The 14,601-nt window shown below is 37.0% G+C and overlaps 1 protein-coding gene across 1 annotated transcript; it reads left to right on the forward strand.

Annotated features, from left to right (window-relative positions):
• The first annotated feature begins 759 nt into the window (after positions 1–759).
• ets2 (v-ets avian erythroblastosis virus E26 oncogene homolog 2) lies at positions 760–6,729 on the forward strand. The gene is made up of 10 exons (XM_073829607.1): positions 760–978; positions 1,356–1,409; positions 1,798–1,915; positions 2,003–2,122; positions 2,203–2,403; positions 2,488–2,562; positions 4,099–4,299; positions 4,390–4,650; positions 5,746–5,864; positions 5,944–6,729. The coding sequence occupies exons 2-10, from the start codon at positions 1,362–1,364 to the stop codon at positions 6,157–6,159; spliced, it is 1,359 nt and encodes a 452-aa protein (XP_073685708.1). The 5' UTR covers positions 760–978; positions 1,356–1,361; the 3' UTR covers positions 6,160–6,729.
• The last annotated feature ends 7,872 nt before the right edge of the window (positions 6,730–14,601 follow it).

Raw genomic sequence — 14,601 nt, forward strand, 5'->3', positions numbered from 1 at the left:
AAAAGCTCTACATAATGTGATTTTATTGTTATTGTCAAAAGAAATTATTATTATTAAATACTCAGTTTTCTTGTTTTACTGTAAGCTGATGATTCGTTTAATTTAATAATAATAATAATAATTGTGATCTAATATCTATTTGTGACCCTGAACCACAAAACCAGTCATAGGGGTCAATTTTTTTTATAAATTGAGATCTATAAACTTGAAAGCTGAATAAGCTTTCCATTGATGTATGGTTTGTTAGGATAGGACAACATCTGGCTGAGATACAACTATCTGAGGGTGCAAAATAATCGAAATAATGAAACAAATCGCTTTTAAAGTTGTCCAAATGAAGTTCTTAGCAATGCATATCACTAATCAAAAATTAAGTTTTGATATATTTACGGTAGAAAATTTACAACATATCTTCAAGGGTGAATGAATGATTTTTGGCATATTAAAAAATCGACCATTTTGACCCATTCAATGTATTTTTGGCTATTAGTACTTAAGAATGGTTTTGTGCTGCAGGGTCACATTTCTTTTCAAAACACGTTAGAAACTGCAATCACAATTGTATTTCCTCAATCCGTTCCACCTGTTTTTAATGAAATCAAGTACACACAGTTTCCCGGCAGTAAATTTCAGGTGTGGCAAAAGTAGTTGGACCTTAGCTTCAGTATAAGTGAATTGGAAGCGTGAGCGCGCATTGGCCCCTCCCATCGCCAGCATCAGCCGTGCGCGCGCGCGCTCCACTCGCTCATAAGGGCTCGCTCATAAACTGACGCGCACAGACGAGACTCAACCTAAACGCGATAACTAACCCATCTAGACACATAGAACACATAGCTGACCAGCTGGGAATATCAGCAGATCGATCGATCGATATCAGGACTGTAAGCGAATCTATCAGAGGAATAAAAACAAAGCGCAGCGCAGCGCGTTCACGTCGGATCTAACATTAGTTCAACCATTTCTGCGAGAATTCAACAGGTTAGTAGCTAAACCAGTATCAGCCATATTATATTTGTTTATATTTCTCCTATTTATTATTTATTCTATATTTAGTGTGTTTGATTGTGTCGCTGCAGCTGAGATGAACATCAATAATCTGATTTAGATCACGTACAATAGTGTTATATAATGAATATCAGAATTGAATCACATTCTCTAGCGCTCGATCATCACTGACTCATGAATCATGAATCACATTCACGTTTGACTCAAACTTTATATGCACTGATTGTCCTGGATACAGTATGGGTTAACACTTGATGTTGTTTGGATGTACTAAAGTAGATATGTTTCTGGAATAATACTAACAATAATCATAATAAAGTCATTGATTAATATATATTTTCTTGTCTCAGGTTGCAATGTGTAACATGGAGCCTCTTTTACCTGGATTCAGGAACACACTAAAGGTGAGAGCAGTGTGTGTTTGATACACACCCAGATGTGACTGCTGTATAAACGCATCTGTGTGTGTGTGTGTGTGTGTGTGTGTGTGTGTGTGAATAGTTGATTAGATCAGGGCTGGGTCTGTGCTATGCTCTGATTGGCCGAGATTAGCTCTGCTGTAGAGTCATTGGAGGTCAGCCGGGGTTCGCCCACGCTGGCACGGAAGAGGAAAGCCATATACGGTCGTGCGCTCCCATTGGTGGAGCGGATAAAGCGCTCGAGTGGTGATGTCATGCGTGAGGCGTGTCCTCTGGGCTTTCCTGCCTGTGCCGGTCTGAGCTCAAAAACCACTTTCATCACAGTCTAATATCATGCGAGTCTTTAAGGCGTCTCGTGTTGTCTTTGTCTCAGCGTCAGGTGGCCTTCGAGATGTTCGAGGACCCCATGTCTCTGTTCTCGGGGTTTTATCCGGTGGAGGAGGAGCAGGCCGCTCAGGAGGTCCCGTCCGGTCTGGACTGTTTCTCTCAGGGTAAATAAAACCAGCCGAACCCAGACACACACTACTGAACATCACTGCTGTATGTAAGCTCACGCAGATGTCTCTGGTGTGCTGTAGATGCCGGCGTGTGCTCGGTTCCCCTGCTGACGCCCTGCAGTAAAGCTGTGGTCAGTCAGGCGCTAAAGGACAGCTTTAACGGCTTCTCTAAGGTCCAGCGCGTCTGTGGGATCTCCAACAGTGAGTTTTCACCTCTTTGTGAATCCTGGTGTTTGTTTTGAGGACGAATGTGTTTGTTAACACCGTTCTTCCGTTCACAGACCCACGCAAGTGGACCAAGCAGCACGTCTTGCAGTGGCTCTACTGGGCGTCCGGAGAGTTCAGTCTGACCAACATCAACTTCTTCAAGTTTGACATGAGCGGACAGGAGCTGTGCGGCCTGGGGAAGGACGGATTCCTGGATCTGGCTCCGGATTTCGTGGGTGATATCCTGTGGGAGCATCTGGAGCAGATGATGAGAGGTAACGGAGGATTCTTGTCTTGGACTTTCACTGGTGAGCCATAACACAAGCTCATGTTTGATCCAATGTGTTTTACTCCTACAGCCTGTCAGGAGGATGAAGAGGCCAAAGTCTTGAGTCGAACATCTGAGTGCAGCTGGACCAGCAGCAGCTCTGGAAGTAAGTCTGGTTTTGGTCTAGTCTACAATCTTTTATTCACCTGTAGTGTTTTGCCTTAAAGAAGTAGTGCACTTCACCCTCTTGTCATTCAAGATTTCTTCAATCATACAGAAATTATGTTTTCAGGAATGTTCTCCATATAGTGGACTTCTATGGTGAACTTCCAAAATGCAGTTTAAAAGCAGCTTCAAAAGGCTCTAAACAATCCCAGATGAAAATTAAGGGTCGTATCTAATGAAACAATTAGTTATTTTCTAAAAAATGTACAATTTATATACTTTTTAACCACTATTTCTGGTCTTGTCTCGCTCTGCGAGGCATACTCTGTGCACTTCAAAATTGTCCTACATTATCCTAACTAGGGCTGCTCGATTTTGGCAAAAATCATAATCAGGATTATTTTGGTCAATATTGTAATCATGATTATTTAACACAATTATGACTGGGTCCAAAACTTTATATTAGTGATTAATTTAAAGATAGTGTTTTTTTTTTTTTTTGGAAAAAAATGCTGAATACTTTTATTCAAGTCTAAAGTAGTCTAACAATGCTACAGAAATTATTTGAATGTAAAATAAAACATGTCTTCACTGTAATAATTAAACATGCTTTGTTTCTTATTAAAACTACAAAAGTCCTTCATTCAAGAGCAGTGAGTGATTTTTCTCTTTGTATTTTTACGTTTTATTAATATTAAGCACAGAGACGGCAGAAGGAATATTATGTGTTGCCGCTTTAAGAGCCACACGGATCTAATATACTGTTACTCACGGATTTACATTCTCAACGGTTTATGATCATTTCAGACAGAACTGACAAGGGTTTACACGAATAATCATCAAGTGCCTCATTTTGAAATATTTTTGTGTGTATTTGAGCGTTTAAGCGCACCTTGAGCTAAAAGAGAACTTCACATGTCCGTGTTCTGCTCCGTCTCTGAGCGCAAACACAGAAGTTCTTACGTGCTTTTAAAAACACAACATCAGAGAAACATTAATATATCAAGCACGTTTCGTTTTATGAAAGTCACGTTACATGATTTTGCTGATTTGCATGTGAAATTAGGCTTTTATGAAGGAGCGAAAGCGCACCACTGGAAAGGGGCGCAGTAATCGTTTCATCTCCATTACTGCATTTTCATGCTGGTTTGAAGCAGAAATTGAAATCGAAACTGAATTTCGATTAATTGCACAGCCCTAATCCTAGCTGTATTGAACTGGAGTGCACAGAACATACATGTGCATCACAGAGCTAGACGAGATGAGCATTTGAGGTTAAAATATGTACAAATATATATATATTTTTTTTTAGAAAATAACTGATGGTTTCACTAGATAAGGGATCATTTAGAGTCCTTTGAAGCTGCATTTAAACTGCATTTTGGAACTCTTGGGCACCATAGAAGTCCACTATATGGAGAACATTCCTGAAATGTTTTCCTCAAAAAACATAATTACTCTACAACTAAAGAAAACAAACCCTGATGGTTGTTTGCTCCAGTAATCAGACTGATGAACGGTGTGTTTGTGTGTGAAGGTCTCAGTCTGGAGGAGTGTTCTCTGAGGGTCCCTGACGCTCGCAACAGTCTCCTGCGGGAGCTTTTCGAGACGTCTGACGAGTCTAGCCTGCTGTCGTCCGGTCAGGAGCTCTCCATGTACCCCAAACCGCAGCTCAGCACGGTCAGCATCAGCTACGTGAGCCGGGAGCTGAAAGCGGCTCCGCGTCTGAGTGCAGCAGGTCAGATGTCACGCGTGTGTCTGTGGTCACGGCTGATCTCCGCAGGTCCGGTCGAGCGCGTGTGGTGACCGATGCTCTGTTTCTCCGCAGTGTCCCGCGAGCAGACGTCGGTGGAGAGCGTGGAGAACGCGGACGGCTCCGAGTGTGTCCTCCGCTCCTGGGGGAGCCATTCGTCCCTCGCCGACGCCCAGCGCGTCCCGTCCTACGACAGCTTTGAGGAGGAGCTCGGCGTGGCTCCGCTGGGCCTGAGCAAACAGGGACTGTCCTTCAAAGACTACGTCCAGGAGAGGAACGAGCCGATGGAGCAGGGCAAACCTGTCATACCCGCCGCCGTGCTCGCTGGATTCACCGGTGCGTCTCAGCAATAGCAATAGCTCATTTTCACTAAATATGAGTAAAACCTATGCAGAACAGTAGCTGACACTTTTAATTGAACACAAAAACAGTTTGGAGAGAGAACAATTAGTGCATTTTGGATGCATATCAGTTTAGGCCATTTTTGCGCTGGGCATTAGGAATCATTTTTCAGTTTTGTTTTGTTATTATTGCACCATTAAAATAAGAAGTTAAAATATGCATTGAATTAAAATATGCACATATAATAAATAATATTTTTTTACTATTCAGATGTATTTGAACCCCTATTCAAAGTATGCATTGATGTGAATAAATATTTATGTTTATTAAGCTGATTTATTATTCTAAGCTCTATTTTAAATATTTTAATTATTCTAAACCCTAAAGTATGCATTGATATGAATAGTGCATTCATATTTATTAATATGCAATATTTTATTGACATTCTAACTCATACAGGAATAATACACATTTGTTTATTATTCTAACCAATTTAAAATATGAATATTTATTGTTCATATCAATGCGTAATTATTAGTAATAACCATTCATATTTATTATTCTAATTCTTATTTAAAATATCTATTTATATTAAAAATGTAGACCACAAAACCAGTCATGAGGGTCAGTTTTTTTTATTTATACATCATCTGAAAGCTGAATAAATAAGCTTCACAAGACACTGAGTTTATTAGCAATCTGAGGGTGCAAAAAAATCTAAATATTGAGAAAATCGCCTTTAAAGTTGTCCAAATGAAGTTCTTATCAATGCATATTACTAATCAAACAATATGTTTTGACAATTTATGATAGGAAATTTACCAAATATCTTCATCTAACATGATCCTAATATCCTATTGATTTTTGGCATAAAAGAAAAATCATAATTCTGACCCATACAATGTATTTTTGTCTATTGCTACAAACATACCCGTGCTACTACTGAAAAATAGTGCACTTTTTAAAAACAAATTTTTGAAAAGAATGCATTTATATAACTAATGACTTCCTAAAGATATGTTTAAACCGTATTAAACACAAATGCTTGAGTCTCCGAATCCTAACCTGTATGTCACCGGTGTTCAACAGGAAGTGGCCCCATCCAGCTGTGGCAGTTCCTCCTGGAGCTCCTGACGGACACCACCTGTCAGAGCATCATCAGCTGGACGGGAGACGGCTGGGAGTTCAAACTCACCGACCCCGACGAGGTGAGGACTAGTTCCTGGAGGTCTAGATGTTTAATGGTGAGGAAAACATGATCTAACGTGGTTCTCTTGTGACCGTCAGGTGGCCCGCCGCTGGGGGAAGAGGAAAAACAAGCCCAAGATGAACTACGAGAAGCTGAGTCGAGGCCTGCGCTACTATTACGACAAGAACATCATCCACAAGACGTCGGGGAAACGCTACGTCTACCGCTTCGTCTGCGACCTGCAGAACCTGCTGGGATACACGGTGGAGGAGCTGCACAGCATGCTGGGAGTGCAGCCGGACACCGAGGACTGAAGCGCTGGCGGGGAACCCTCGTGTCACGCTCCAGACCTCAGCGGAGGTCTCTGTTTGCGGCAAACGGCCGGTTTGGTCGTGCGGCTGATGCGTTGACCGCGCTGACTACGCTTCTCGCTGCGGTTCTACGGTCAGCCGAGTGTTTAACACACTTTAAAACACTGGATCTGATCTTTTTCCACTGTGTTCGCTGAACCAGATGATTCCTGTAATAATGTAGAATAACCAAGAGACGGAAGAAGCCTTACACGCAGAGAGAGTTTATTTTTTCCGGGATTGCCTTATCAATGCTCTGATTGATTGAGAAACGGATTTTCGGGTTTGAATCACATCTGGTGGCCTTTTCTAACGAAGAGACTGAGTTTATTAACAATCGCTCTGAACGTCTTTGATTTGATTTGGGGACTTTAGCGACCGCTTCTGTGTTTCCTCACATTCCTGTATATTTTGTGAGCGTTTCGGTAGAAACCACTGTACATGAGATGATCTGTGTATTTATTTGAGTATTGTTGCTTGTTTTCGCTCAGGCCAAAGGGACGTGGAGATCTCACGTCTGAATGTTTACGTTTACCAAAGCTCTGGCGGAGGAGACCGGGATCCGTTTGCTTTCGTTTCCTACACCGATGATTGTCTCGTTCTGATCGCACGGGAACCGCTTTCAGGATCAGAACGACTGTTTGACTGTACATTTATGCTGTACATTTTTATTATCCGGACTATTATTATCTTAATTTATAAAGAAAACCATGTGATCGATCATGGCTGTGTCTGTACGTGTGTTTATGTTTGTATTTGATTGTTTTCTATATACAGCAAGTCTATTTTACAAATATATATGAGATTTATTGATCCGCTCAAGTGTTTTTAAGAGAGTCGCTGCAGTGTCTCTTTATTATAAAGCCTTTATTAGTCAAAGCAGTTCTGTTTGTGCCGAGCGTCCTCTGAACCGAGTGATTTTACACCGGTGGAAACATGTTCAGCGGGATCTGTGTGTGTTTGAGAGGCGTTTGACTCATGAGAATCTGTCCAGACGTGCATCTTTATGTCATGAACACGCTGTGAACAGTTTAGTATCTCTGTGAAAGTCAACAAGAAATAAATCCTCTTTAAACGGCGTGACGTGTGGAGCTGTTTCTTTCTGAATAGGGGTGTGAAAAATATATTTAAAATGCATTATTTTATAAGTAAAATTCGAACCCATTAACATAGTTATTGAAATAACACTTCTTGACATAAAATTATAATTTAGCTTCATTTGGAGGATTTTGTTATTGCACATTTCTTAATAATTTGTTTAAAATCACTTTTAATAAAGATCTGTATAATATCGGTCTTTAAATGCAAGATATTTAAAGTGTACCTAAAGTATAATAGATCGATCCTAACACCAATCAAATATACAGTAGCTATATCTTTAGTTGGACTTCAGCACTACTTTTAATTAAATTAAATTAAACTCAATTAATAGCACAATTTTGGCATACCAGTTTAGTATAGTAAAAGTACAACTGCAGGGTATTTTTAGTAAGCACATAAATATGTAAGTGTATTTGTAGAATACTTGTATATGTTCTGGATGCTGAACTTCACTCACCAGACCTTTGATGTTTTATTAAGTCATTTATTTGTTTTCATTACATGAGGATAAATGACCAACTAGAGCTGTGCAATTTTCAATTTTGGATAAATGGAGAGCAACAATTAAAATTTTTTAAATGGATATTAATTTTCTCCTACCATGATTCTAACAGAAAAAAACACAACTAAACAAAATAACAAGTAATTTACTACAGTTTCTACTAATTGCTGCAGTCTATTTATAAAATATATAAAATATTTAATAAAACATTTGTTAAACTTAAAAAAATTAGTTGAACAAATGTTTCAGTCCTGAATGAATCAAGGTTTTTAATGAACAAATCTCTTTTTCATCAGTCACTTGTCGCCACCTACTGGTGTTACATTGTAATCGATACAATCTTTATTTGAAGCGTTGTCACTTGGAGTCTGTTCAAAAAGGTGATACTCTATTTTGTTCACTACTGTAGACAACGATGTTTATATAATATACTATACACTTTTATTCCAGTACTTCGACGATTATTTAAATGTTTGTAACACAAAAACCGTGTTCACGGATCATTTGTTTCAGTTCAGGAGTTCGGATCGTGTTCGCGAAGTTACTCCAGAGGGATTTGTTCATATTGTTACATGTCTCCTAGTGTTTCTCCCCCATGGACTGAATGTTTTGGTTTTTCCCTTTGTCTCCCCCCCTGTTGTTCTGTTGGTTTTGGTTTCACCCGTTGCCCATATTTGGATTTCCTCAGCTGGTGTCTTTGTTAATCAGTCACCCTTTATAAGCCGTTTGTTCCAGAGTATCACTGTCCTGTCTTAACGTTGTGCTGTGGTTGTATGTTTCCTGGATTTCCTGTTTTGATTTATTAAATACTTTGTTTGTTTTATATTCCTGGCTCTTCGTGATTCCCTTTGGCTCCTCAGCAACCCGTAACACATATACAATGGTAAAAAAATATAGTGTTTCCTGTCTGTTCTAAGTTTTTTTCGAAATGAGATACCCAAAATCCCCTCTGTAAAAACTTTTGACTCTAATATGTCGAAACTGACTTCATCCAGTGTTTAGATTTTTCTGCTAGAAATGTATGCAAATTAGCGCATATTTCATTAAGTAATGCCTCATTTGCATATACACCTAACAATTTAGAAAACTTGTAATACAAAAAATGTTTGCAATTATCAATGTAATCAATCAACTGGGTAATAAGGTGACAACTATTAGTTCTTTTTTTTTACATTCACCTGCAGTGTCTCGCCTTAAGTCGTCTTGAGGCCCCTAGTGGACCCGGGACCCCTGGTTGAGAAGCTGCATTAGTAACATACAGAAGCTCATGGTTGAATGTGTTTAACCTGCAGCTCTCAGACATTAAACACACACACAGCTGAGTCAACACTCCTGATAAAGACCCAACTGATACTCTCCATACACAGACGGCCTTCACACACGCTTCACTGACTATTCTACGCTCCTCCTGTGAAGAGCTCATAGCCGATTACAAGCATCATGAGAAATGAATTAGCGTACGCACACTAAATGAGCAAATCTGAGACGGGAAAGAATGAGGAACGAAACTGATTATCTGTTCAGTAACCGGTTCTGCAGCATCTTTAACTTTTTATCTACTGTAATGATGATGCAGCTGAAGACACCTCATCCACTTCACTCAGTCAGAACTGTAAACATTCTAGACATGTTATAGAAACACTACTATTTAATGAATCTAATTTTTCATTCTGACGACTGAGACTACAAAACAAACGCTGAATATGTAATCAAATGTGAGTCTAGATGAATATTCTGTAAATGTATAACCCTGGGTTAGTCCACACCCAAAATTCTGGGTTATCTTAACATTTCACACTGATCATGATTTACCCAAATTATCATTTTACCTCAGAATTTGGAAGTCAGAGCTGAGTTTGACTCAAGTAGACCGTGTTCCAGTAGAGAAGTCTGAAAACCAAGATGGACGTGTGCATTGTTAGCAAAATCAGTCAATTAAAAACACATCCAAAGCCATTTTTACACATATAATGCCATAGTATCAAGTTCACAAATAGAGGTTGGATAGTCAAGTCAAGATTATTTATATAGCGCTTTTTACAATACAAGATGTGTCAAAATGGGAAACTGGAAAGCAGCATTAAAGGGTTAGCCGAAAAATGAAAATTAGCCCATTATTTACTCACCCTCAAGCCATCCTAGGTGTATATGACTTCCTTCTTTCAGACGAATCCAATCAGAGTTATATTAAAAGCTGTGCTGGCTCTGTCAAGCTCTATCATGAAAATAGGCGGATGTTTCTCTTCATCAGTCCAAAGTGCATCCAAAGTCTAATAAAGTGCATCTATCCATAATAAAAAGCCTCACACGGCACCTTTTTGGCATTTTTATTTTTTTTTACGCTGGGGTTGCGCCGCTCAGAAGTAACCAGTGTGAACGCATTGGAGACAGGTAAACAAAACTGGTCACGAATTAGAAAACGAGGATTTTTAAAGAAAAATGTCAGAGGATTTTAATATAAGCCAAGAGGAGACTAAAGTAAGAAAACTTTGCTTCCTTTGCTCCTGTAAACAAACGTTGGCGCAAGCTAGATTAAAGCGATTATTAAGTTTTAAATTTCGTCATTTCTCTTACAAAAACACATTGATTCGCTACAGGAGGCCTTTATTGACCCCCAGGAGCCATGTGAAGCACTTTTTTATTATGGATGAATCCACTTTATTGGACTTGTTTTGGATTGATGAAGAGATGCCTATTGCCATGATAAAACTAGAGAGAGCCAGGACATTTTTTAAGGCGAGACAAAGCAGATGAATAGGGTAAAAAAAAATTACTAATAGATATCACCTTACTTACCCAATTGACTGATTACATTGATAATTGCAAACATCTTTTGTATTACAAGTTTTCTAAAATGTTACTTTAAATATGCAAATGAGGCATTATTTAATGAAACATGCACTAATTTGCATACATTTCTAGTACACAAATCTAAACACTGGATGAAGTCAGTTTCAAAATTCTTGTTAATTTTTTTTGACATATTAGAGTCAACAGTTTTTACAGAGGGGATTTTGGGTACCTCATTTAGTCACAACATAATTCAGAAAAAAACTTAGAAAAAAAAACATATTTTTTACAATTTTTGGGGGGAATAAAATGTGTAAAATCAAGCAAATTATATATGAACAAATCCCTGTGTAAAAACCTTCAGGACATAGACAGGAATACAAATGTAAAGTGTGGTGTGTGTAAGTGCTGCTGAAGTGGAGATTTACGGCTCAGTGTAGGAGAAAAAACTCTTGGCCTTTAAAAATCTGTATAGTAATTGAAATCTATTGACACAAATAGATAAAGTGCTATAAAAGAAAGACTTAACAGTGTCTTTTGGATGTTTTCTTTCCACTAGTCTGAAAAAACACTTCATGAAAAACATGGTGCATGAAAAAAAAAACAACGTTTTGTGTCCCCTTAATATAACTCTGATTGATTCGTCTTAAAGAAGGAATCCATATACACCTAGAATGGCTTAAGGGTGGTTAAATAATGGGCTAATTTTCATTTTTTGGTGAACTAACCCTTTCAGTTTCTCCTGAAAGGAGTTTTTGGATTATATAGATAATAACCCCGATAGTAATAACTTTAATAACTCTAATAGCTCGCTGAAACGACCGTTAATAAAGGCGCGACTGTTCGGTGAATCACGTGAGGCGCGCATTTTTCTATCACCGGAGCAGGGTTTAATAACTCAAATTAAGCGGGATTTAGAACGACGATAATCCACCGTTAATCGCAGCGTGAAAAGCTCTTATGAACGTGAGGCAGTAAATGTGCAAATTACTGTGGATATAAACACATACAGTCAAACAGACTGTAATGGCGCCGAGAGGATAATGTTGATCAGTGTCTTTCTGTATTTGTGGATCGGTCTCTTTCTCTTTCTCCATCTCCATGAATTCTGTTATTAACCCCGAACACAAGCCGTTACCTGTGAACCGCTCCTGCTGCCGTTGTCGAATCACTGAAACCACCGTTAAACACAAGACCAGCCTTAAAGGGCCAGTTCACCCGATAATTATCGTTCTGTCATCATATATTCTCCTTTATTTAGAGTATAGACCTTTTTCCTGTGTAAACGATGAGCGCCGCCATTACGAATTCTAACGACTGATTGAATGCTTTTCTGTTCCGGTCTCCATAGGAACCCATTCAAATAGCGTCCATCTGTTTTTAATGTAGCTAACGTCCGCTGCTTCCTGTCATCTACACACTCAGATTCAGCCAGCCGCCATCTTGAATCGAAAACGAGGCTGTGAGGGATAGCAGTGACAGTCCAGCAGCTCCAGAAAACGTGGATTGTTCCACAGGACATATAACCTAACTTTCAGGTAACAATTTTGCATTTATTTAAGAAAATGACAGTGGAAAGACTGCTAATTTCTAATGTGAACATGTTTATCTTCCTTTAAACGCTTACACAGAGTTTTTCAAATGATGTTATATAGATAACATCAAGGTTTTCCTTTCGTGAGGTCTTTGAGTCCAGGTAAACACAGACGGAGCTGAACCCTCCTTAAGCTTCCTCATTCCAGTCAGTGATTTTGAAAAACAATCCTGAGTAAAATGTTAGGAGCACACTCTTGTGTTCTTTGTAATCTATACAAAATGGAGATATTTAGTTTAGTTGTTGTAGTAAAACATAACATTTTAGCTCTGCGTAAATGTTTAAAGGAAGATAAACATGCTCAGATTATGAATTAGCAATCAGCCAACCGGCTAGTTTCCACAGGCATTTTCTTAAATAAATGCAATATTGTTACCTGAAAGTTAGGTCCTACGTCCCGTCAACTTTAATTGTTCTGTGGAATATAATGCAAAATATTAAAAAAAAAAAAAGTGTCTTAAAAGTGTACACTGCTGCTCAAAACTTTGGGATCAGTAAGATTTTTAAGGTTTTTTTTTTTTTAATTATTCTTATATTCTTATCTAGGCTGCATTTTATGGAAGCCCGTTTCCACCACTGAATAAAAAAAAAAAAAAATAATAATAAATAAATAAATATATATATATATATATATATATATATATATATATATATATATATATATAGTGACTTTTTATCTCACATTTCTGACTTTTGTCTCCAAATTGCTAAATATATATATTTTTGCACTTGTTCGCAATTCTGACTCTTTCCCGCAATTGCAACTTTATATCTCGCAATTCAGAGAAAAAAGTCAGAATTGTGACATAAAAATTTACAATATTTATTAATTTTTAATTTAGTGGCTGCAACGGCCTTCCATAACATTTACTTGATCAAAAATACAGAAAAAATGTAGTAATGTAAAATATTATTACAGTTTAAAATATTGGTGTTCTATATTTTTATATTTTAAAATATAATGTATTTCTCACATGATTCTTCAAAAATCATTCTAATATGCTGATTAATTACTGTGATCAGTGTTGGAAACAGTTGTGCTGCTTGATATTTTTCTAGAACCTGTGATTCTTTTTTCAGCATTCTTGATGAATAAAAAGTTAAAAAGCAACAGCATTTATTCAAAATATAAATCTTTTCTAATATGAGTCTTTGCTATCACTTTTTAGCAATTTAACACATCCTTGGTGAATAAAAGTATTAATTTATTTTAAAAAAAGAAAGACTAAACATGTATTAACCCCTTTTACTTTTAGATGGTAGTTTATATTGTTACAAAAGATTGCTATTTTAAATAAATGCTGGTCTTTTTACATTTGAAGGGGGAAAAAATCACAGGTTCCAACAAAATATTAAGCAGCACAACTGTTTCCAACACTGATAATAAATCAGTATATTAGAATGATTTCTGAAGGATCATGTGACACTGAAGACTAGAGTAATGATGCTGAAAATTCAGCTTTACATCACAGAAATAAATTACATTTTAAAACATATTCACATGAAAAAAGTTATTTTAAATTTAAAAAAATCTTTCTCAATATTACAGATTTTTCTGCATTTTTGATCAATTCATAATTCTAATAATAAATCAATATATTAGAACGATTTCTGAAGAATCATGTGACACTGAAGACTGCAGTAATGATGCTGAAAATTCAGCTTTACATCACAGAAATAAATTACATTTTAAAACATATTCACATGAAAAAAGTTATTTTAAATTTAAAAAAATCTTTCTCAATATTACAGATTTTTCTGCATTTTTGATCAATTCATAATTCTAATAATAAATCAATATATTAGAACGATTTCTGAAGAATCATGTGACACTGAAGACTGCAGTAATGATGCTGAAAATTCAGCTTTACATCACAGAAATAAATTACATTTTAAAACATATTCACATGAAAAAAGTTATTTTAAATTTAAAAAAATATTTCTCAATATTACAGTTTTTTCTGCATTTTTGATCAATTCATAATTCTAATAATAAATCAGTATATTAGTATGATTTCTGAAGGATCATGTGACACTGAAGACTGCAGGAATGATGCTGAAAATTCAGCTTTGCATCACAGAAATAAATTACATTTTAAAATATATTCAAATAGAAAAAGTTATTTTAAATGTAAAAAAAATTTCAGTTTTTTTCTATATTTTCGATCAAATAAATGCAGCCTTGATGAGCATAAAAAACATTTAAAAACCTTACTGATCCCATCTTCTTTTGTGTTAACTTCTGTATAAAGAAGTAACATGCGGATGAATAAATGATGACAGAATGTGTGTTTTTGGGTGAACTATCCCCAATGAATAACTGTTCAGTCAACACACATAAAACACACACAGCTGTGTTATTACTGTACTGTATTCTGTACATCAGACTGACTCATGAGGGATTCTACGTCAATGAATT

This window comes from Garra rufa, chromosome 23 (genome assembly GCF_049309525.1).
Source record: "Garra rufa chromosome 23, GarRuf1.0, whole genome shotgun sequence".
Classification (NCBI taxonomy): domain Eukaryota; kingdom Metazoa; phylum Chordata; class Actinopteri; order Cypriniformes; family Cyprinidae; genus Garra; species Garra rufa.

Coding starts and splice junctions, on each gene's coding strand:
- ets2 (XM_073829607.1), top strand. CDS start 1,362: ATGTGTAACATGGAGCCTCTTTTACCTGGATTCAGGAACACACTAAAG. Junction 1,916..2,002: donor TCTGGACTGTTTCTCTCAGG/GTAAATAAAACC, acceptor GGTGTGCTGTAG/ATGCCGGCGTGTGCTCGGTT. Junction 5,865..5,943: donor AACTCACCGACCCCGACGAG/GTGAGGACTAGT, acceptor TGTGACCGTCAG/GTGGCCCGCCGCTGGGGGAA.